The 23,222-nt window shown below is 39.6% G+C and overlaps 3 protein-coding genes across 4 annotated transcripts; 1 reads left to right on the top strand and 2 right to left on the bottom strand.

Annotated features, from left to right (window-relative positions):
- Positions 1–22: 22 nt before the first annotated feature.
- otol1b (otolin 1b) lies at positions 23–8,775 on the top strand. The gene is made up of 5 exons (XM_047162472.2): positions 23–244; positions 3,880–4,286; positions 6,070–6,159; positions 6,288–6,359; positions 6,452–8,775. The coding sequence occupies exons 2-5, from the start codon at positions 3,887–3,889 to the stop codon at positions 7,333–7,335; spliced, it is 1,446 nt and encodes a 481-aa protein (XP_047018428.1). The 5' UTR covers positions 23–244; positions 3,880–3,886; the 3' UTR covers positions 7,336–8,775.
- On the bottom strand, positions 8,377–12,320 carry LOC100304698 (FcRI). Of its 2 annotated transcripts, NM_001200221.1 has the most exon segments (6): positions 8,377–8,777; positions 9,112–9,439; positions 9,714–9,980; positions 11,576–11,875; positions 12,130–12,165; positions 12,262–12,319. In NM_001200221.1, coding segments are annotated over 5 exon segments (933 nt in total). In that variant the 5' UTR covers positions 12,287–12,319; the 3' UTR covers positions 8,377–8,777; positions 9,112–9,134.
- Positions 12,321–12,595: 275 nt separating this feature from the next.
- On the bottom strand, positions 12,596–23,052 carry rabgef1l (RAB guanine nucleotide exchange factor (GEF) 1, like). The gene is made up of 9 exons (XM_017496222.3): positions 22,941–23,052; positions 21,670–21,862; positions 20,864–21,036; positions 18,116–18,288; positions 17,321–17,402; positions 17,058–17,190; positions 16,840–16,931; positions 16,135–16,391; positions 12,596–15,807 (listed from the first exon to the last, which is right to left on the bottom strand). Exons 2-9 carry the CDS (start codon positions 21,846–21,848, stop codon positions 15,469–15,471), a joined length of 1,428 nt encoding a protein of 475 aa, XP_017351711.1. The 5' UTR covers positions 21,849–21,862; positions 22,941–23,052; the 3' UTR covers positions 12,596–15,468.
- Between the last annotated feature and the right edge of the window lie 170 nt (positions 23,053–23,222).

Genomic DNA, 23,222 nt, shown 5'->3' with positions numbered 1-23,222 from the left:
CAGTCTGGGTGACTGCAGAGCACTGGGCCAGAACCAACATAGTCCACCCACTTCTGGGAAGTGTGTGTGTGTGTGTGACTAAGGAAAAAGAGGAAAAGTGGGCGACACTCCTCCTTTGGCAGGTATAGCTTTATATCCAGTGCAAGAATCCTGATTAGAACATTTCCTCTCTCAGTTCCTGCCTTTAATCAGATGGAAATAGCTGGACTCACAGGAAAATAAGGCAGCACGATCTTGACATCCGGTAAATAGTTTTTCTAGATGCTTCTGAGTAATAGATCATTTCTGGAGACTATTACTGAGATTTAGACTAGATTGTATAATGTAAGATGTCAAATGGATAATGAAATGATATGCTAGTTGTTTCGGAAACACAGTGTTGAAATTTGAATATTGGCCATATTTTATATTTATGCTTAACACTTATGGAAATAAATTATTCCAGTGCATGATGTTATTTATTAAAGAACAACAAACCAGCATTACTATGATGCTAGGATATAACCAAAGACGGACACCTTCATCTTAGAGCAAGGTTCCTAGGTCATTTAAAATAAGTTTATTTATTTATTTATTTTTTCACAGATCTGTTTTCTTTTTGAACTAAAATCTACAAATTTGCTACATAGTGTATAGTAATAAATTACTGACAATGTTTTAAAGTTAATGTAGCTGTGCATGAGCTGTATATTACTTGTATCTTGGTTGTATCTGGTATGCTGTATATGTGTTACATTTTTCATCTATATCAATACATCCTGCCAACACAGTGTTGTCTGGCACACTTTAAGGAAGATCAATATATATTATATAGATAAACATCTTTTTACACAACTTAGATCATTCAAACTATATTTTTATATGGATCTGTTTCTTCTTGAAATGAACAAGCTGGTTATATAATATTATTATATTATATTATATTATATTATATATACATATATATAACATGTATATAACTCTAACACAGTCATATCGGATATATGTTTTTAAAGCTTCTCAAATAAGGATGAAAATCAGACAGCATGGAGAGCCTGAGAAACAGAATGAGGTAGATGAAAAAGATAAAGAAATAGAATGAGGCTTTTTAGGCAATGGTTCAACAGCTACTCCTTTCTTTACAGGGTCATAGTGAACCCCATTAAGGGCTTACCACTCGAGCACAGCCTGAGCTGTTACTCTACCAGAGGCTAAACACACCTTGGGCTCGGATGGCAGAAATGCCCTCCCTTTACAAAAGGGGAAAGGGGGGCACATATGCAGACATATGCTCAGTGCACCTACACCTAGAGCACAATTCTTGTGCAAGTTTAAATATCAGTCAAAGACTTTTAGTCAAAATGATTTCTTCTTGTCAGCTTAGCTGGGTTGATGGGGCTGTGTTGTGAGATAGGCTCTTACCTGTCTCACCCTATCTCTTCTCAAGGCTCGAGGGGTGCAGAGGTATGGGGGTGGCATGGGGACAAGATGAGAGCCTTCGCTAAGTGAAAGCGTTGAGTGGAAGGGAAGTAAACTAAGCACTATGGTTGAGGCTGTTGAATAGTGGAGTGATACCAACAGGTCAGTGTGGAGTAATACCCTCCGGAAGGACTCTTCAGTATCAGTACCTCTTATGCTATGCTTCTGATGTATATCGTTGAAAAGGGAACAGCTAGCATGCAATCTGTTAATTGATCAGTCAGTTTCAAGAGAGTATGCCAAGTAATATATGGTTTAAAAATTTTTGAATGGCTGTATTTTTAGTGTGTTTGTGTGTGTGTGGTCTGTGGAATTTTCTCCTTTCTCAATATGGTCTTCATTCATTTTACCTGAACAGATGCTTCATTAGATAAGCTCTTTCCTCTGTTTTTTTTTTTTTTTTTTTTTTTTTAAAAACAGCTCAGGTTTAGGCTATGGTGAGATTATCAGTGCTCTTTTGGGCAAAAGCTTTTTTGGAGTAACACCAAATAGCTTGGAATAAAACTCTGATTCCCCGAGCTAACACATGGGGTGAATCTGAGACCCAAAACACAGAGAAGAAATAGCCAAGAGTTAAAATTAGACCTCAGGTGACTTTGTAGGTGTACAATTACTGACTGTTTCCATCTGTTGCTGTGCATGTGCACACCAACTCCAGTGCTTCAGTGTGAAGGTACCGTTATAGAACCACTGCTGAACAGATATTAATGGGTGGACCTTTCTCAGCATTCCCAGCACAGCAGTGGCATTGAGGTGTTAAAAATTCCCAGTTATATACTATTCCCTCTGACACTTGTACTAGCAATATACACACTTATGCCATAGGTTATTGTATACCTACATGATGCATCTATGTGCTGGCATGCTGGTATATTAAAGGAAATTTAATGTTGTTTAAAGGAAAACGTGTTGGACCACTACAAGCCACCAGAACAGTTTCAGTGCACCTTACCATAAATTCTACAAGTCTCTGGAACTGTAATGTAGTGATGAACACCATTCGTCCAAAAGATATTCCTTCAGTCGGTGTTTTGAGAATGCTGGTAGAGAGTGCTCTCTAACACTTCCAAAATCCTTCACAGGTGGTCAACTAAGTTGAGATCTGGTCACTGCCAAGGTCATAGCATATGACTTACATAATTTTTAAACCAATCGGTGATCCCACATCCACAGTGTGTGTGTGTGTGTGTGTGTGTGTACATATATATATATATATATATATATATATGGACAATGGAGCATCCAATGCAATTGCAAAGTGAAACAGCATAAATATTCATCCTGCTTCAGTAACATGACATTGTTGCTGCTGAGTGCCCAAACCTTTAGCTTTGCTGCTTTAACCCTAAAGCTTGGCAGCAGTTCATTCATTAGGGTTTGGTAAAAGTGCTAAAGAAATTCTTCCCATATTGAATGACTAGTCTCATTGCCCTAAATCCAGCTGGCAAGCTGCGTCTTTTTTCGTGTTGTTTTTTCTTTTCTTTTCTTTTTTGGCTGTCTACTAGATGGAGTGATTCATGAGGGTGCAGTATCCCATGTCACAAAAGCACGACACACATGAGAGGTAAAGAATCTTGGCCACTGTAGCAAGGTTTTGCATCGCCCAGTCTTGGAGCATTAGGATTAGAGAGTCCGTATTATCACCTCCTTATTAGGGGATATACAATATCATTAATCAAAGCTATAATCTCAGATCTCTCTGGACTAACTCAACAAGCAATTTACAAAAAAGACCAAAACCCATACACAAAAAAAACTAATATAGTACTACAAGGCTGTATCCTGGACCAATATCCCTGTTGTTAGTGAGTAAATACAGACTGTAGGTTTTCGTTGTCAATATAACACATTATACTTTTTTATTTTCTTTCAACCAGGCAAAAAATGTAAAAATGATTTTAACATCAGATATCAATGTTATCATGTCTACGAATATGTTTGTATTTCAGAATTTGCATCTTCTACTGCATAATAAATTGTTGCCTGAATAAAAATTTAAACATAAACATAAACATTCCTGAGTTTAAATATAGAACAAGTAATCATAAAGAAATATTTGGTTTTATTATTAAGGACAAAGCACACATCTGACATTTCTTAAACATCTTGAGATGTAATATGCAGTACTTTAATGCTCTGCACTTCATCACAGGTGACAGACCATTCAACACTGTTGAATTAATCGAATTTGTGTCAATAGATATAGAGCCCTTTATAGAGCCCTTTATTGTTCAGAGATTTTGGCAGCTAAGAACCATTAACTAGCCAAAGAACCATTCAGCAATCATTTTTAGTAAATTATTTAACTATAAGTTGGTCATCTCTCAAAATCTCCTATAGATCGGAGAAACACTATTGAGTTGTTAGGCATATAAAATACATAATTCTCAGATAATTCTCAAATTTCTTCTTTATTTGCAGATCCACAATGACTGAACTCTGTCTTCAATCAATCTTTCTGGCAGTGACTGTACTGCTTTTGTCACCCATGAGTGATGCCATTAAGATAACCCCACGGCCTAAGTACCAATACACCAAGAAGCCTCCTCGAGAGTTGGCCCACACTACTGCGTATGTTGGAAAATCCACAGCCACATCAAGGATAGTGGACTATACCAAGGCAAAAGACCGTGTTTCTTCTGTTATCACAGAGAGTACCACTGTCCCAGCTAATGCATATGTAGGTTACCACCCAGACACCACAGTGGCACCCAACAGTGTGCAGGATAACTACACTCTGGACTATACAGAATGTTACCTCAACTTCTGCGAGTGCTGTCCTCCAGAACGTGGACCTGCTGGACCAAATGGTGAGATGGGGCCTCCAGGTTAGTGGATATATATTGTGTTTCCACTGTGTTTCCAGTTTATTAGATACTTGTCTCATTGGATTTCGCTTGAGAGTTTTATATGTTTAACATGCTTTCAACTTGGCTAAGAATCACATACTATCATAATATAAGGCAGTTTACCTGACTTGGTCAACCACATCTATGCAGTATTGTTTTGAAGAAAACGTCTAATTAATTTTAAAGATAATGGGAGTATATCTTGCTCTGAAAAGCTCGTTATGTCATTGTGTTCGTTGTGTGACATACAGAAGTATCAGATTTCAGCTTTTTAGGTTCCAATGTTTGTGGCGAAACAGATATAACAAAGATATCAGATGCTCCGTGAGATGTAAGTGGAGCATATACATCGATCAGCCATAACATCAATACTACCAGCCTAATATTGTCTAGATCCCCCCCGTGCCACCAAAACAGCTCTGACCCCTCGAGGTATGGACTCCACAAGACCTCTGAAGGTGTGCTGTGGTATCTGGCACAAAGACAGCAGCAGATTCAGCAGATCCAAGTGCTGTAAGTTGTAAGAGGTTGGGCCTCTATGTATCGGACTTGTTTGTCCAGCACATCCCACGGATGGTCGATCGAATTGAACTCTGTGGAATTTGGAGGCCAAGTCTAATTGGGGCAGCTGTGGCTCAGGTGGTAGAGCAGGTTGTCCGCTAATCGTAGGGTTGGCGGGTTGATTCCCGGCCCATGTGACTCCACATATCGAAGTGTCCTTTGGTAAGACACTGAACCCCAAGTTTCTCCCGATGGCAAGTTAGTGCCTTGCATGGCAGCTCTGCTACCATTGGTGTATGGGTGAATGAGACACAGTGTAAAGAGCTTTGGATAAAAGTGCTATATAAGTCAACAAATTGAACTCTTTCTCATGTTCCTCAAATCATTCCTGAACAATTTTTTGCAGTGTTGCAGGATGCATTATCCTGCTGAAAGGGGCCACTGCTATTAGAGAATACCGTTGCCATGAAAGGGTGTACATGGTCTGTGACAATGTTTAGGTAGGTGATACGCATCAAAGTAACAGCCACATGAATGCCAGGACCCGAGGTTTTTCAGCAGAATATTGCCCAGAGTGTCCAACTGTGTCCCTCAACTTACTTTCTTCCCAAATGAATCCTTGTGCCATCTCCACCTCGTGCCCATTGAAGGAGCTTTCAGCAGTGGACAGTGGTCAGCATGGGCACTCTGACCAGTCTGTGGCTGTGCAGCCCCATACGCAGCAAGCTGTGATATTCTGCATGTTCAGACACCTTTCTATCATAGCCAGCATTAACCTTTTCAGTAATTTGTGCTGAAATAACTCTTCTGCGGGATTGGACCAGATGGGCTAGCCTTCATTCCCCATGCGCATCAATGAGCCCTGGGTGCCCATGACCCTGTTGCCGGTTCACCGGTTGTCCTTCCTTGGACAATTTTTGGCAGGGACTAACCAATGCATATCGGGAACACCCCCCAAGACCTACCGTTTTGGAGATGCTCTGACCCAGTCATCTAGCCAGCACAATTTGGCCCTTTTCAAAGACACTCAGATCCTTATGCTTGCCCATTTTTCCTGCTTCCAGCACAATAACTTCGAGACTGACTGTTCACTTGTTGTCAAATATATCCCACCCTTGACAGATGGCATTGTAACATGATAATCAATGTTATTCACTTCAACCTGTCAGTGGTTTTAATGTTATATCTGATCAGTGTTTGTGATATATATTATATGTGATTTACTTCAAACTTGAGCTAGGGTAATCTGTTTGATGTGTAGGACCTCCTGGTCGAAAAGGGGACCCGGGAATCAAAGGGGCTCTAGGACCAATAGGCCCAACTGGGATGCCAGGATTGAAGGGTGACAAAGGTGAGAATCATAAAAGACAGGTGAAATAATAAAATTTTGCAACTGCAGATGAGCTGTAACAAACCTGTAGCACAATAACGGTAATGATATATTAGAACATATACATGTTCTCATTTGCAATGCTTTAGGAGAAAAGGGTGAGAAAGGAAGCAGTGGATTTGCAGGCTCTCCAGGCAATACAGGGAAGGCTGGACAGAAAGGTATATGCCCTACATTAATCTAACAATAAGATGTACAACATACTTATTATCACGAGACATAGTGTATTACTTGCATTTTTAACTTTATACAGGTGATACCGGACTTAAAGGTGAAAAAGGTGCAGGTGGTATGCCTGGACTCAAAGGTGCTAAAGGTGACAAAGGAGAGCCTAGTGAAAATGTAACTAAAGGTGACAGAGGTGAGGCAGGAAAAGACGGCCTACCCGGACCACCAGGCATGATTGGAGACAAGGGCGAAAAGGGTGAAAGGGGAGAATGCGGACTGCTGGGAGAGAGAGGACAAAAAGGAGAACCAGGCGAACCTGGGCCCCCGGGTATGAGGGGCGATCCTGGCTCTTCAGGGCAACATGGAATGCATGGAAACCCTGGCATACCTGGAGAACGTGGTGAACCTGGGAGCCCAGGCATCAAGGGGGAGCCAGGACCAAGAGGTCTTGAAGGAGCTCCAGGTTTAAGAGGTCTAAGGGGACCAAAAGGTGAGAGGGGTCTTCCGGGAAAGCGTGGTGACCGTGGTCTTCAAGGTATAAAAGGGACAGCGGGTGACACTGTGGGGCATTTGCGCTCTGCCTTCAGTGTAGGTCTCTACCCAAGCAAGTCATTTCCACCCTCAGGCTTCCCAGTGCGCTTCGACAAGATATTCTACAATGGAGAAAACCATTACGATGTCGCCACTAGCAAGTTCAACTGTACTTACCCAGGGGTTTATGTATTCTCTTACCAGATAACTGTGAGAAACAAGCCTTTGCGTGCGTCACTGGTTGTGAATGGAGTGCGTAAGTTGCGTTCACGGGACGCACTTCAGGGCCAGGACATTGACCAGGCCTCCAGTCTGGTCCTTTTGAAGCTTGCTGCTGGAGCCCAAGTGTGGGTGGAGACCCTAAGAGATTGGAATGGTGCCTATTCCAGCAGCGAGGATGACAGCACCTTTTCAGGGTTTTTGCTGTATCCTGACTGACATCAAAAACAAACCAGGTATTGCACTGAAATCCACATAACCATCATCTGTGAGATTGAGATACAGATTCAAGAAATGTGCTCGGGACTATTTTTTTAAATTCCATTCCTGCCCACACTTGAGGGAATTCTGACCAGTCCCTTCCACCCGCACAGACCCTCTTGACCCATCCTGCCATTTTTTTTGTCTCTACCTACCCGTGATATTTTCTAATGAATGTAATTGGTTCTGGTTCTCAAAATATAAGCAAAATTAGTACTTTAAACCATATATAAAATAACTAGGATGCAGCAGTTACTATGGATGAATGAATAAATGCTGGAAGTTCATTGTACAGTGCGCAAACCACTGCATCCAACATTAAAGAATGTGGTCATTCTTCCTACCACAATCTTCATATCTGAATGCCTGCTCCTGATCTCAGGAAAGTTAAAAAAAAAAGCCTACTCCTATGACACGTTTTTTTTTTTTGTGTCCGGCGGGATCCCAGTCCTGATGCATACCCCTGAAACACTGTCTACTTAACCGTGTATCCGTTCGACATTCCCTACTACATCTTCTGTTCCTGTATTTTTATTTCAGATTCCTGTTATTTTTAGTCAGATGTGACTCCCTATCTTACCACCAACTTACAATACCCATAATCATTTTTGTGACTTTATTATTATTCTTTTTTAATTATGGAAAAAAATATTAATTCCTTTTATTTTTATTTTTATTTTTTTCCTTTCTATAAATCTCTAATATTTTTGTCTTAAGCAACTAAGCCTTGATAAACACCATACAATATAACCAATATGTCCATGTTTAGGCAATCTATGTATTATGTTCTGCATTAATTAGAACATTCAGAAGCTAGTTAGCCTACAAATATATACATTCATGCTATATTCCCCCATATGTGAAACAGTAACATTTGCTTTGAAATTTGTTTGACCAGCGTCCTATAAAGTCAGTGATCACCATCATCTTTACGTCACCAGTGATGTATTTCTTATTATAATTTTTCCCCTTTAATAGCCCATGTTATAAAGTCTAGAATCATGTGTTCCATGTGTTTATTGATAGATTGTAAAAAAACAAAAAAAACATTTATTACACATAGTTTCCAAAGTAAAATAGTATTGCATTTTAAGATTTAAATAAGCCAATCATGCATATGTATTCAAATCAAATAGGAAAACTGTTATTTAAGGATATATCTCTGTTCTTGTAAAATGAAATAAAAGGTATAAAAGTTTCTCAGATTCAAAATATAATTTGCATCATCAATCCAGTATATAACATACATTTAAAGGTCAGAATTGTGATCACATGGATGGGAGAAAGGCAGAAAACAGTGAACAATGCAAGAGTATTCTAAAATAGTGAAGAACTTGGATGATAGCTGAATAGCTGTGTTGCTTTGTGCATTCCAGGGCTGGAGCATTGGTACACTGGCTCTATTGGTAGCCAAAAGAAAAAAAAGAAAAGAAAAAAAGATACACTGTAAAAAAAATTTAAATAAAAAATGGAACATGACAGCATTTTAGTTTTATATTCTATGACATTATTATAGATTACCATAAAAAAGAAGTCATTTATTTTTTATGCACAGCTCCCAATCAGGGCTAATCAAAGCATTTTGAATGAGCTTGTACTACTTTCCTTACAGTGTGTACTTACAATGGATATAATAATCAAAATTATTATGTCTTGAAGACCTACACTAGAATAATGATGTGTGTTAGATATTAAATAAATGTACTGCGACTAAAAATCCAAAAAACCTCTTACCTCAGAAACTTACATCCCAAGGTCTACAGGTTCAGAGGAGGCAGGACCTTCAGGTTTACCTGGTTACTCCACCGCTCCACATTCAGAGCCCTTATACGGACTTTGCAGGTGTAGTTTCCGGTATGATTTATGTTCACCTCTGAGATGGCGTATGTGTCTCTGGCAGAAGCAGGTCCTAGCCTGTTGCCATTTTTTAAGTAGAAGTATTCTATATTCAGGTCTTGTTCTCTAGCATTTACTTTGGTAATACATCTGAATTCCACTTTGTTCCCACTCCTTACTCTACCCCGACCTCCGACAATCGTCATCGTGGGAGTTTCCAATATATCTGGGGTCAAACAGGGAAGAGAAGTTCTGTTATGTTATCGATTGGATGTTGATAACAGTGTATGAATGCTGCGCGAGTTAGCATGCACGATCATGCTTTCATCCGATCATCCATCACTTCTAGCTTCCCCACCGTCTTAACAACTTTGTCACTTGGACTCAGACCTTACCGACATAAAACATCTGTGCTACGGTTTTCTATGGGGCAGTTAAAGTGTATTATTTGATGGAGGATTTTTGTTTAGCTAGGAATCCATTAGTTTAATTTGTCTTACCTAATACAGTCACATAAGAAGGCAGAGACTGGGAAGACTGATATTCCATGTTCTTAATCCATGTGGCCCTGCATGAGTAAATGGCAGCATCCTCAAGCGTGAGTTTGGTGAACACCACATCTGTGCCTTTCTGCTTATTGAACTCCACCCCATCCTTGTAGAAGATCACATTTGACAGGAGGGGGTCATCACGGACACGGCAGGTCAGAGTCATGTTTTCCTCAATAATTAATGGCTCAAATGGGGTTTGTAGGAGAACCCAACCACCTAGAGGAGAGTATAAATAATACTATATATAGAGTATCTCACAAAAGTGAATACACCCCTCACATTTTTGTAAATATTTGATTATATCTTTTCATGTGCCAACACTGAAGAAATGACACTTTGCTACAATGTAAAGTAGTGAGTGTACAGCTTGTGTAACAGTGTAAATTTGCTGTCGCCTCAAAATAACTCAACACACAGACATTAATGTCTAAACCGCTGGCAACAAAGTGAGTACACCCCTAAGTGAAAATGTACAAATTGGGCCCAGAGTGTCAATATTTTGTGTGGCCAGCATTATTTTCCAGCACTGCCTTAACCCTCTTGGGCATGGAGTTCACCAGAGCTTCACAGGTTTCCACTGGAGTCCTCTGCTACTCCTCCATGACGACATCACGGAGCTGGTGGATTTTGGAGTCCTTGTGCTCCTCCACCTTCCTTTTGAGGATGCTCCACAGATGCTCAATAGGGTTTAGGTCTGGAGACATGCTTGGCCAGTCCATCACCTTCACCCTCAGCTTCTTTAGCAAGGCATTGGTTATCTTGGAGGTGTGTTTGGGGTCGTTATCATGCTGGAATACTGCCCTGCGGCCCAGTCTCTGCTTCGAACTGCAGCTCCCGAGTGCCGGCAGCACTCATGCAGCCCCAGACCATGACACTTCCACCACCATGCTTGACTGTAGGAAAGACACACTTATCTGTGTATTCCTCACCTGGTTGCCACCAAACACGCTTGACATCATCTGAACCAAATAAATTTATCTTGGTCTCATCAGACCACAGGACATGGTTCCAGTAATCCATGTCCTTAGTCTGCTTGTCTTCAGCAAACAGTTTGTGGGCTTTTTGTGCATCACGTTTAGAAGAGGCTTCCTTCTGGGACGACAGCCATGCAGACCAATTTGATGCGGTGTGCAGCGTATGGTCTGAACACTGACAGGCTGACCCCCCACCCCTTCAACCTCTGCAGCAATGCTGGCAGCACTCATACGTCTATTTCACAAAGACAACCTCTGGATATGACGCTGAGCACGTGCACTCAACTTCTTTGGTCGACCATGGCGAGGCCTGTTCTGAGTAGAACCTGTCCTGTTAAACCGCTGTATGGTCTTGGCCACTGAGCTGCAGCTCAGTGTCAGGGTCTTGGCAATCTTCTTATAGCCTAGGCCATCTTTATGTAGAGCAACAATTATTTTTTTTCAGATCCTCAGAGAGTTCTTTGCCATGAGGTGGCATGTTGAACTTCCAGTGACCAGTATGAGGAAGTGTGAGAGCGATGATGCCAAATTTAACACACCTGCTCCCCATTCACACCTGAGACCTTGTAACACTAACAAGTCACATGACACCAGGAGGGAAAATGGCTAACTGGGCCCAATTTGGACATTTTCACTTAGGGGTGTACTCGCTTTTGTTGCCAGCGGTTTAGACATTAATGTCTGTGTGTTGAGTTATTTTGAGGGGACAGCAAATTTACACTGTTACACAAGCTGTACACTCACTACCTTACATTGTAAATGCACACACACACAAATACATTCTTGTTAAATAGTTTGATTATTAAATTACATAACATTTAGTTCAAAAACATTTACCATCAACATGTATTTTAAGAGGATCGCTTGGAATTGATGGCACTATATAGGGCCAAGCTTTTATCGTCTTCAATCCTTTACAGGTATAGTTTCCACTTTGCAGGACTTGTGCCTTGTTTAAACTGTACACTTCTGTGGCGCTCAAGAGTTCACCATCATGGAACCACTCATACGTCCAGTTGGATGAAGGGTCATCTGGGACACTGCAAGTCATCTGCACATCTTCCCCTGAGAACAGCCGCGGCTTTCCCAAACTCACTGTGGCTTTGGCTTTCACTGGGGGTGGTGTGGGATCTATATCTACAGTACATGTGTAAATTAAACAAATTATCCCGTGAGGTCCGAAAGGTTTGCCAAGCATATTGGTTACTAGCATCTACAGCAAAATGTAACACATTTTGGTTAACAAATTAACCAAAACGTAATTTCCACTCTTTTACAAAATCGATTCCTCTTTTTGAACATTAAGTATGTAGCCAGCACTTAAATTCCTTTAAGCAGTTCCAATGACCGTTAGTAACTACTGTACTGTATTTACATGCCATAATACATACCATCCATCCTGACACATGCAAGCAATGTTATAAAAACTGCATAAAGAAAGAAAAAAAAATGGATCAGATTCAATATAAACCTCAAAATACCGCCATGATACGCATAGCTTCTTAATATTTGCACGCACTCACCGATGAAGATGTGGAAAAAGTGCATGGTGGTTGCATTGCCTTTGGTTCTGTGGTTCGTTTAAAACGGACTAGCTCTTTACATTCTGAAAGAGATCCAGAAACTCCCCCTTTTATGCTTCAATTGCACAAAAAAACAGGAAATTATCTCTTCCTTTACCGTAACGGAAAAAAAAGTCGGCTTCAGCAAAAAACACACTGTCACTTGCACAATCAGAGTGAAAGAATCGCTGGAAATGTCCGCTCAACATATTAAAAGAGAACTAAGCAAAACAACAAAACACAATTTATTCCTTCAATCATTCTCAGGCTTTAATTCTCAGTTTTTGGATTTTAAAAAAAAGTTTCACTGCATAAATAAGCTTTTGCAGTGAACTGCCAAACCTGCACATGGGCATAACCTAATAATGTTGCAGTAATATATGCAGTAGATGCATGTGGCAAAAATGTCTTGCAAATGACGATTTATTTTTAAGATACATACATAAATACATACAGAGTTCTGATGCACTCTACAGCGATCCATAATATACATCCATGCCCTTTAGCTACAGTTAGGTCATATATTATCAAGCATTTTGGCTCATAGACCTCAAGCATACTCTGAACAAACACTAGAGGAGGCATTCGGTGTTCATCTTATCCAGAATGTTACAAATACATCGATCTTAATAACGGAGGTTTGCGTCAGACAGCATCGGTATTGTGACTGGTATTAAAAATGACTGCTCTTTATCTCATACGCAGAATAGGCAAGATTTAGTCGTTTTTTTAAACGTCAAATCAGGAAAATTCAAGCCATTGCTACTGAATTTATTGGGCTACTAATTTCAGCAAATCCTCGTTAGTGGTCCAGGAAAAAAACAAAACAAAAGAAAAACAGAATCACTGTTTAACATCGCATTGTTTTTGACTGGTATCCTGAATGCTGCACTTAAACTATAGTGTCTATTGAAGCAAGAAATACATGCGCTTTAGGGATGAGCTGGTGTTACGGAATTAAACCTGTTCACAGTGCATCATCAACTTTATAATTATAACACAATGCACAGTATGTGCATGTTGGACAAGTTGGATTAAAATGACATAATGCTAAAATTATTATTCACACGGCTTGAAAGTTTATAATCCACCGAATAAATTGACTGCAAACCCACAATATCAATTAAATATTCTAAAAATAAATAACACGTAGTCCGTGGACAAGATAAAATCCTACATGAATTCAATCCGCTGTGCAGAAGAGGAAGGTATAAACCTGAATAATACTTAAATTCTAGATACTCGGATTTTTCGCATTAATAAAAAGGAACAATAAATGCATTTTGACTTGGCTTAGCTATGTGAAGCTGGTTTAGATACAGTTCCTTTCAACTGAATTTCCTTACAGCAAACAATGGGTAAGACCAAGGAATACCGAGGAATTTAAGTGCATAAATATAGCTACCTTAAGACAGTGAAAGTTACCATGGCAGAAAGGATGAGTGAGAGAGTCGGCCAACACTCATTCAATGAGCTGTGACTGCACACTGATTTCATGTTAATAATAATAAATAGTCAAATGGTCCAGAATAACCTGCTCACTTGCCTTCCAGACATTGAATCGAACTGAAGCCATGTTTACTACGCAAATATTGTATGTTGCCTTATTAGAAACTTTTAATATTCCATAGATACAGTGTCCTCCACTCATATTGGCATGCTTGGTTAATATGAGCAAAGAAGGCTGTGAAAAAGTGTCTTCATTGTTTAACCTTTTGATATTTTGTTCAGAAAAATACAATGCGCTCATGGATATCAAACAATTGCAAACACAACACAGGTTTATGCAAAAAACAAAACAAAAAAAACTTTGTTAAATATAGGTGTGAAACAATTATTGGTGCCCTTTTAGTCAATATTTTGTGCTACCTCCCTTTGCAAAGATAACTGAGTCTCTGAGTCTTTGCTCTGATGAGGTTGGAGAATACATGGCAAGGGATCGGAGACCATTCGTCCATACTGAATCTCTCCAGATGCTTCAAATTTCGAGCTCCACGCTGGTTGACTCTCCTCTTCAGTTCATTCCACAGGTTTTCTATGGGGTTCAAGTCAGGGGATTGGGATAGACATGGCAGGACCTTGGTTTTGTGGTCAGTCGATTGTGATGTATTTTTTGGTGTTGATTTGTGATGTATGTTTTGGATCACTGTCCTGCTGGAAGATCCAACCACGGCCCATTTTAAGCTTTCTGGCAATCAGGTTTTCATTAAATTTTTTTTTTTTTGATAAACCTGTGTTGTGTTTGCAATTGTTTGATATCCATGAGAGCAGAGTTTTTGTAAACAAAATATCAAAATGTTAAAGGATAAAGACAATTTTTCACAGCGTTCTTTGCTCATATTTACCAAGGGTGCCAATATCAGTGGAGGGCACTGTACATGTTTCTTCAGTAATTGTAAAAATGTACATAACAAACAGATTTTCTTTCTTTTTTTTGTTTTTTTTTAAACATTTTTCTTATTTTTTTTTTTTAATTCTAGAGTTCATGAACTGCAGTGGAGCTTTCTTCTTGTCACCATGCAGCCTGCTACCTTTACAGGGGCAATTTATCATTTTTAAAGCTCGTAGCTGCCTGCCTGAATAAATTAAATGAACCTTTTCAGAGTGTCAGGGGGCGGAGCTAATTTCGGGGGGTGGGGGGGGCAAAAAAAAAGAAAACAAAAAGAAAAAAAAGAGCCATAGTGAACTAAATAGATCTGTTAAAAGGCAATTTTGTGAATCAATTTTTTTTCCTAAAGTATAACTCAAATGATATGTCTATATGTTTACAGTAACGCTTTTAATTATTACAAACTGCACTTTTAACTTTTACAATTATTTTGCTTCACGTTGCTCATGCCTGTCAAACATAGTGACAGAAAGTTAGCTAGCCAATGGAAAACCTCGTGTGCTGTCACTCTAGAGTGTTGGCTAACTCGATCATAAAATATGAAGTTTTACCGGAAACCTAAATGCTGAGAGTGTTGAGCTCAGCTGTAACAGAATAAACATGTGCAAATCCCTTTCCCCAAATAACGGAAAGATAAGGAGACAGATTGCTGATTAAGTGAGGACGCCATCTCCCACTTGGTATCAGCTTGCAGTCAGTAGGGCCCACACACAGGAGCATGTTAAATACCAACAGTCAATTACAGAGGAACTCAGTGGGTGGTGCGATCTGGTACAGAGCTACCCAGCAAAAACCTGCGGCTGTAGAGGAGGTGGTAGCCCCTCACTGTCTACATTGTCCGAGTCGATCGCAGAGGTGGACGGAGTGCAAGAGTCCAGGTGAAGCCCATCCAGGACATCCTGAACAGAGGCCTCCACTCCATCTCCCCAGTCGATGAGGTCGTTCTCCGGCCTGTCCGCTCTGGGGCCACTACGTGATGAAGAGGATGAGGAAAAAGAGATTCCAGGGGCCTGTGGCCTGTCAGGGGACGCCTGGTCAGACATGTAGAGTTCAAATTCCTCTGGACTCAGGTTTAGAGACTGAGCATCCAGCTTCTCTATGAAAGCTATGGCACAGCACTAAATGAGAACCAACACAGATAGAGAGATAGACATTCAGTCAGGCACTGTTTAACATGTTTCTCATGGGCACGTCTTGAACTTACAAACCAATTACCGTAATAACGTTTATATTAGAGTATTGTAAATAGTGCTCAAAACGTACACCCACACCAAAATAAAGGCGATATGTATTTGAGATACCAAAAAGTGACCCCAAAATTCATTTTTATTAAAATGCTATTATAATAGAACTAGGGATACGTCACATGCCAATCTCGCTTCCTTTTCCCGTTTACAGTGTTCCTGTTGAAATATTAGCGAGCAGAGTTTAAGTTAAAGGCGCACCAGGTTGGTGAAGTAATATCCATCCTCGCCGCTCATGAGGCGCCTGGGGTTGCAGAAGCGGGTGATGTACTGGATGTTGGACTGCAGCCGGGGCGGGTTGGCCTTCAGCACCACATAGATGAGCGCCGGGAGGAAGTCGTCAGCCGACGCGGCCTCTCTCTTGCTGCGCTTAATTGCGCTGAAGATGTGCTTACTGCACCTGGTGACGTAACCCAGCTTATCCCTGGGCACACGCTTGGAGTCCATCTCAATTACATCTATAGCAAGGAGCATTAAAAAGCCGTGATTAGTGGGGCTTTGTATGGATCATCCCAAAACAAAGTGAGAAAGATCATCAAGAAACAGAACATCTAATCATATCACCATACACCCACACCTACAGAATAACCACACTAAAGAATGTTCATGGGGAAAAACAAAACAAAACGATGGAAACAGTGAGTTTGCTTTAAGTAAGAGTAAGCAATCTAAAACCCAAAACAGCTGACATGTTAACTCTTAACTGATAACATGAACTAATGCGTTTTGTGAAAACTTCCACAACTTTAAACGTAACTAAAAATGGACAAGTGTGGTTGTTCTTTAATAGGTATACAACTGCTTTGCATTGTGATGTAAGAGAAATAAAATACTTCATGGTGGTTAAAGTAACTCTACTTTGGAACAGACTGCATCACACCATTCCATCAACAATGGATACCTTACCAGTAATGGCCTTATCCAGACTGTCTGACACTGCAGGGATCTCCTCTTTTAGTGGAGCGCACAGCATCTGAACCGTAACCCAGTGCAAAGCCCTAAACATACACACATGCTTTTAATTAGACTCTCAACTAAAATACACAATGAAGGAAAATGACAATTAGTAGATTTGCTGACGAAATAAGTGTGTGACTGGCCACTGGTGTCCTCTAATGTCCCACCTGATTCTCTTCTGGATGGCCAAGTCTTTGACCTCATCGTCTGCGGATTCAGGACAGAAGGCCTGCTCATACAACTGCAGCGTTATGTACTTCTCCACTTCATCCATTATTACCTCGATTCGCTCTGGACTCCCTGTCACACACACACACACACACCCAACAACACACAACACATGAACAATCCCATTCATAATCATCTGATCTATAAACCCTTTAATAACGTTTGGCATTAATGCTATGTTTTAACTTTGTATTCTCAGTACCTTTGTAGACAGTGTGTAATCGGTCCGACAGGTTCTGGTAAAAGTCTTGCACAGATTCTGAGAGATCCTCCGCACCAAGATCCTGAAAGAAATGTCAGAGAAACACACGCATGTCAACTAGCAAGCAGATATCAGGCATTTCATTCAAACTGCACCAGACTAAAGTGTTAACTGTAAATGTACACGAAATAACTTGAATATAGTACCCATGATACACTGTAGCAACAATGATGATAACCAAATACGAATACATCTTTGGAACAAGCAGATAATGTGTTCTAAACAGATATGAATAGAGATACAAATAGGAGTCTTTTTCTTCCATGTTACATTTGGCTGAGATTAGAGGTGTGCTTCAGAACCAAAAAAAAAGGTCGCAAGATATGAAGCTTGCTGCACAACCATGTGGTATTGCATGTTGCATTTACATTGTTCATTCATTCATTCATGCTTAATAGCTGCCTGGTCAGGGTCACAGTGACTTAATATTAGACTACTATTTTGTTTATATTTTGGGAAGTAGACCCAACTAAGCTCATTAGAAAATACTGCTGGCAGGTATGAACACAATTCTACATATTTGTTAATTAAAAAAAAATAAAATCTAAATAAATAAATAAACAAACACCTGTTTTAGACCACACCCACTTTGGGTTTAAATCCAAATGCAGATACGGATATTTGGAGCACTAAGCAGATACAGATGCAGATTGTTGCATTGAGTTACACCGCTAATAAACAGAATTCGCCTCCTTTAAAAAAAAGAAAAAAAAAAGCTGAATACAATTTAAGTACCTTCTTGTAAGCTACACTGTGACAGAAAGAATGGCACTGTTTAAAAATATCCCGTCCAGGCTTTTGCACGGTCTTCAGGAAATCGATGAATTGTCTTGTGGCTTGGTCTGGTTCTACAACAGGCTGCTGGCTGATGGAGGTGGTGGGAGCTGGCTGGCTGGGAACATTAACATCTGATGGGGGGAAAAAAAAAAAAAAACCCCAAGGAGTTCATCATATATTGTATTACCCCTTACCGCTTAATACCACCAAAGCACGTTAGACAATAATACATCAACAAGCAGGCACTCTTTTAACGTTCTGAAAGCACCTATGGGTGTAAGCTACCAAAATAATGATGGTACATTACGTATCTGGGTTAAAAAAAATACAAATATTTTATTGAATATTGATGTTGTCAGTATAGAATGCCAGCAACTGTCATTTCCTTATATGAGGGCCATTTAATAAACGCTTTATAGAAAAAAAAAATAAATAAATAATAATAATAAATATATATATATATATATATATATATATATATATATATATATATATATATATATATATATATATATATATATATATATATAAAAAACATGTCCAATGATGCCACACGCCTTTTCGAGGCTTTTTATTTTTTAAACACAACAGGAAATAAAGTGTCATTCAACTAAAACGGCAAAGAATGCTGACAGTGCAGGGGCATGAACTTCTGTATGTATGCACACACACACACACACACACACACACACACACACACACACACACACACACACACACACACACACACACACACACCCTTTCCCTTACAGCTCTTGAACAGATAAGCAAAACACACGTCCAGATTAGATTTATCTTTCCAGTAGGAATGCTGTTGTGGAAACTTTATCATCACTTCAACAACACTAACAAAGCACCACTCTGTACGTAACACTGTTGCACACTACTGACTGATAACACACATGATCGAGCATGAACATATCCGACACCCAACCCCCGTCCCCCAAGACAGAGAGGGTCAATGAAGACATTTAAATACTACGACACCACAATTCGTCTACTGCATTAATGCTGCAAAGACAAATCACAGGTTTATTATTAACGCACTTGGTCTAATATGTGCTTAGTTTCTATAGTAACTGCTCATACACAGGGACTTACATATAGGCGCGGTACATAATCTACAGTGCTGTGAAAAAGTATTTACCCTCATCCTGATTTCTTCTGTTTTTGTGTGTGTCATACTAAAGATATTTCAGAAATGAAAACAAAATTGAAGATAAAGCAAAGGCAATTAACGTGAACGTTAAATGATAATATTATTTATTGAAGCAAAAAAAAAAAAAAAAAAAAAAGTTATCCAATAACAACTGGAACTGTGTGGAAATGTATTTGCCTCCATCGTTACTAATTCCCCAAATCGATGAAACTGCATTTATAATGGGGTTCAGCTGGACTAGACTTGCTTGTATTTCCTCATTTGTAAGTCGCTTTGGATTCAAATCACTGCAAGTCTAATAATAATAATAATAATAATAATAATAATAATAATTATAATAGTACATGGTTTCTTAAAATATTGTCACAGATTCTCCGTTTTGCAGTTCTCATGGCAAAAAGCACAACAGCGGGTTTATGTCCTGTCACTGGTTTGCTATCCAGCTGTGTTCAGCTGTTTTGTGTTAGTTTTTGATTAGTTCTGCTGGGTCAGAATTCAATGTCTCAGTGTACTTTCTGGTTTTGAATAACGCCTGTTTCTCTCATTTTTGAGAACAGATTATGCTTGTTTTGTGTCGCTTGCCTGTGTTTTGACCGCTCCTAAGGATACAGATTACGATCTTTGGATTTTCCCTTAATACATGCCAAGCATCCTCACCTGTAGCTTCTCTAATTCGCCCGTGTATTACAAACCTGCTGTTATTCAACAAAGAAAAATATAATCATTAACATAGTGAAGAAACTCTTCAAGACAGAGGACTCTGCGCTTTGTGGTTTCTCTTTATTTTTTTTTAAAAATATATTTTTGTCTTATTAGCTTCAAGACAAAGTTAGGGAATGATTGCTAATGGCTGCTCTAAAATAACAGATGACAGGAACTAACTTGTTTCCACTTCTAACTTAAAATGTAACTACCAATAGGCCTAGATAAAATTAACAATGTGATATTCTTTATTAAATAAAAATACTAGGGCTGAAAATTGCTGTGGTAGAAGAGAAACAACACATGTTAGGATGTGCTGCTAGTAGAGAACAATCATTGATATTTATTTTCCTTTAATAGCATACTCCCAAGTGTTTTATTCCTTACACAATAGAGTCATGAACACATTTATAAAAGATACATATAGATAATAGTACCAGCGTAATGAGGGCCCTTATTCTTATGTGTGAGGATTCTGGCATCAGCATTTTAAATGCATTGTACAGAAGTATTAGAGCTCTTGAGTCAGACAGATAAGGCAGAATTACAGTAATCCAATCTAATGGACACAAAAGCATGTCAACCCTCTCATGATCACAAGCGGACAGAACGCCACAATCCCTTAAAGACGATACAGTGAGCTGTTTTACAGACATTACTCATGTGCTTTTTACTCAAGGTGCGGTCAAAAAATGACTCACAGATTCTTCAAATTTAGAGAGACAACATCTTCATTTCATGCCTCATCTGGAATAACCAGAACGTCCATCTTATATTCGTCTAATCAAAAAATTTTGTAATGTTAACAGATTATCTCTTCGAAAAAAACAACACCACAGACTTACCTCTCCCTAGGGTCGTCTTTGCAAGTGTGGAGAAAAATTTCTTTCCTGCGGGGACAGTGAGTGGTTTTTGACTATTCCTTTTCTCTTCTGGTTTGCTCAGCTGGGTGGACGAGTTCCCTGACTGCGCCCCCGCGTTGCTGCCTGCATAGGTTGCCTCTTCTTCTCTTTGTAGTCTGGTTGACAAAAAAAACAAACAAACACAAGAACAACAACAAGAATAAAACAATATACACAAGAAGTCACGCATAACATAAAACTACAATACAAAAAAACAACGTGTGTGACGAGTATGAGGCTGTACAATATCCACCTTATATAAATGTGATAAATGTGGCTAGGTGTTTTTTTTTTATGACAAATGCACATATCTTCAATCCATTTCCCCTTATTTATCTCCCCAATTTGTTCACCTGCCAAATCCCCCCCACCAGCCAGTCAGCTCTCCCCTGTCAGCTACCAATCAGGGAGGGTGAAAGCTAAGACATGCTTCCTCCAAGAAACGTGAAGCCAACCAGCTGTATCTTTATGAACTGCTTGGAAGAAAACGCTTGGAAGAAAACACTATCTACCCTCTTCCAAATACATGGGCTCACAGGCACCCATGATTGGTCAGTGTCACTGTGACTGACAGGTGAGAGAGAGTTAGTAAGCCATCCTGCCTACCCAGAGAGTAGGGCCAATTTTGGTCTCTCGTCCCCTGGTCACAGACAGCTGCATCATTGTCGGGCTTTGAACTCGATAAGGATAATGACATGAAGGCATTCCTTGTTTGACCCTCTCCTTTCCTCAGCCACATTTAATCTCACCTCTCTGCTAGCGCGTGGTCCTCCTCAATCTGCTTGGCTCGATCTTTCTGGTTCACCTCACGCCAACATTTGGAGCAGAAACCTCCCCAGGCTGAGTTACCAAAAAAACCGCAGCCTTTCTTGCAGAGCAGGGCTGCCTGATCCACGTAGATTCCTCGCCGTTCAGTTTTTGAACTCATTCTTCTTTGTACACCTGCGTTGGGAAAAACCAGACTACAGTAAGCTTTGGCAGGAAGCAATGTAATAGATAGATCATCAATAGATCATCATAATAAATGATCATATAATGATACTATAAGACGCAAATGTAATCAACGCAATCGTAATTAAGCGTTATTATAAAAAGTGAACAGCCATCAAGTCCATTTCTGTATATTACAATGGCTCACAATATTGCACAGTATCAGGATTTCGATTCGAAAGATTCGATTCATAGAGTCAATCCGGAGTCGGTTGAAAGATTCAGAGTCAATTCTACCCAGTGAAACCGATTCGGCTCACACATGAAATAATGTGAGAGTAATAGAGAACGGTGGCTGTCTAAAAAGCTTTCACGTATACCAGAAGCATCTGCAATCTTGTAGGATTTGCATCGAAAATGAGTAAAAACATAGCTTGTTTGTGTGGTATCGACTCCGGAGATTATCAACACCAAGAAACTGAAATCGAACAAGCTAACAGAATACAATACACAATAGAATAGAATAGAAAACACAATAGAATAGAATACGCAATAGAATACAATAACAATACACACGGTATAAAAATGATAACTTTTCGTGTAGACAAAAAGAATTTACACGAGCTAATGCTACATATCGTTGACATTAGCCGCATCCCAAATACTTCCCTATTGGACAGGTAGTGCACTAACTAGGCTGAGTGGAGGAGTGATGACAGCACGGCCTGTGTAGTAGTGTATACGTAGTAAGCGTTCATTTGGAATTCAGCCTCTTGACAGATTCAGAACAACAACTTTAAGCGTTACTGATGACAACATATACATATTGCTAGCTAATTCTATCAAAGTTTTACTTGGATAATCAGTATGGTTTAAAGAAGGTCAGCGGACCAATAGATAAACAGTTAACATTTGCTCAGAAACACATCATTATGTTTTCCTCTCTTCTTCTTCGTCTATCAGCGGACACTCGCTAGCCAGGAAACAACCCAGCTCACCGCTATTAGGTGGAATAAACTAATAATAAACAAATATACAAGCCGACACCACAAACAGGCTTAACATTAATTAGTTAACATCTTGTAATTACCGGACACACCAAACGCTGTCAATCAATTTTTCTCCACACTCATAAAATTATAAAGATCGCCTGAAAGTCAGCCAAGACTGTCAACACAGCTGTTTCCATTTCCTGTGCGCCACTCAACACAGCCTGTCAAAATAAAAGTCGACCATGTACATTGGCTGTGTCCGAAATGGTATAGTACAGGGGTTCCCAAACTTTTCCAGGGCAAGGCCCCCCAAAGGGCATTAAAATTTGACGGACGCCCCCCTTTTGCAAGATGTCTTTAAAACACATTAAAAATACAGA

Source organism: Ictalurus punctatus, chromosome 20 (genome assembly GCF_001660625.3).
Source record: "Ictalurus punctatus breed USDA103 chromosome 20, Coco_2.0, whole genome shotgun sequence".
Taxonomy (NCBI): Eukaryota; Metazoa; Chordata; class Actinopteri; order Siluriformes; family Ictaluridae; genus Ictalurus; species Ictalurus punctatus.
The sequence above is the reverse complement of the archived record's forward strand: the minus strand, read 5'-3'. Positions and strand labels throughout refer to the sequence as shown.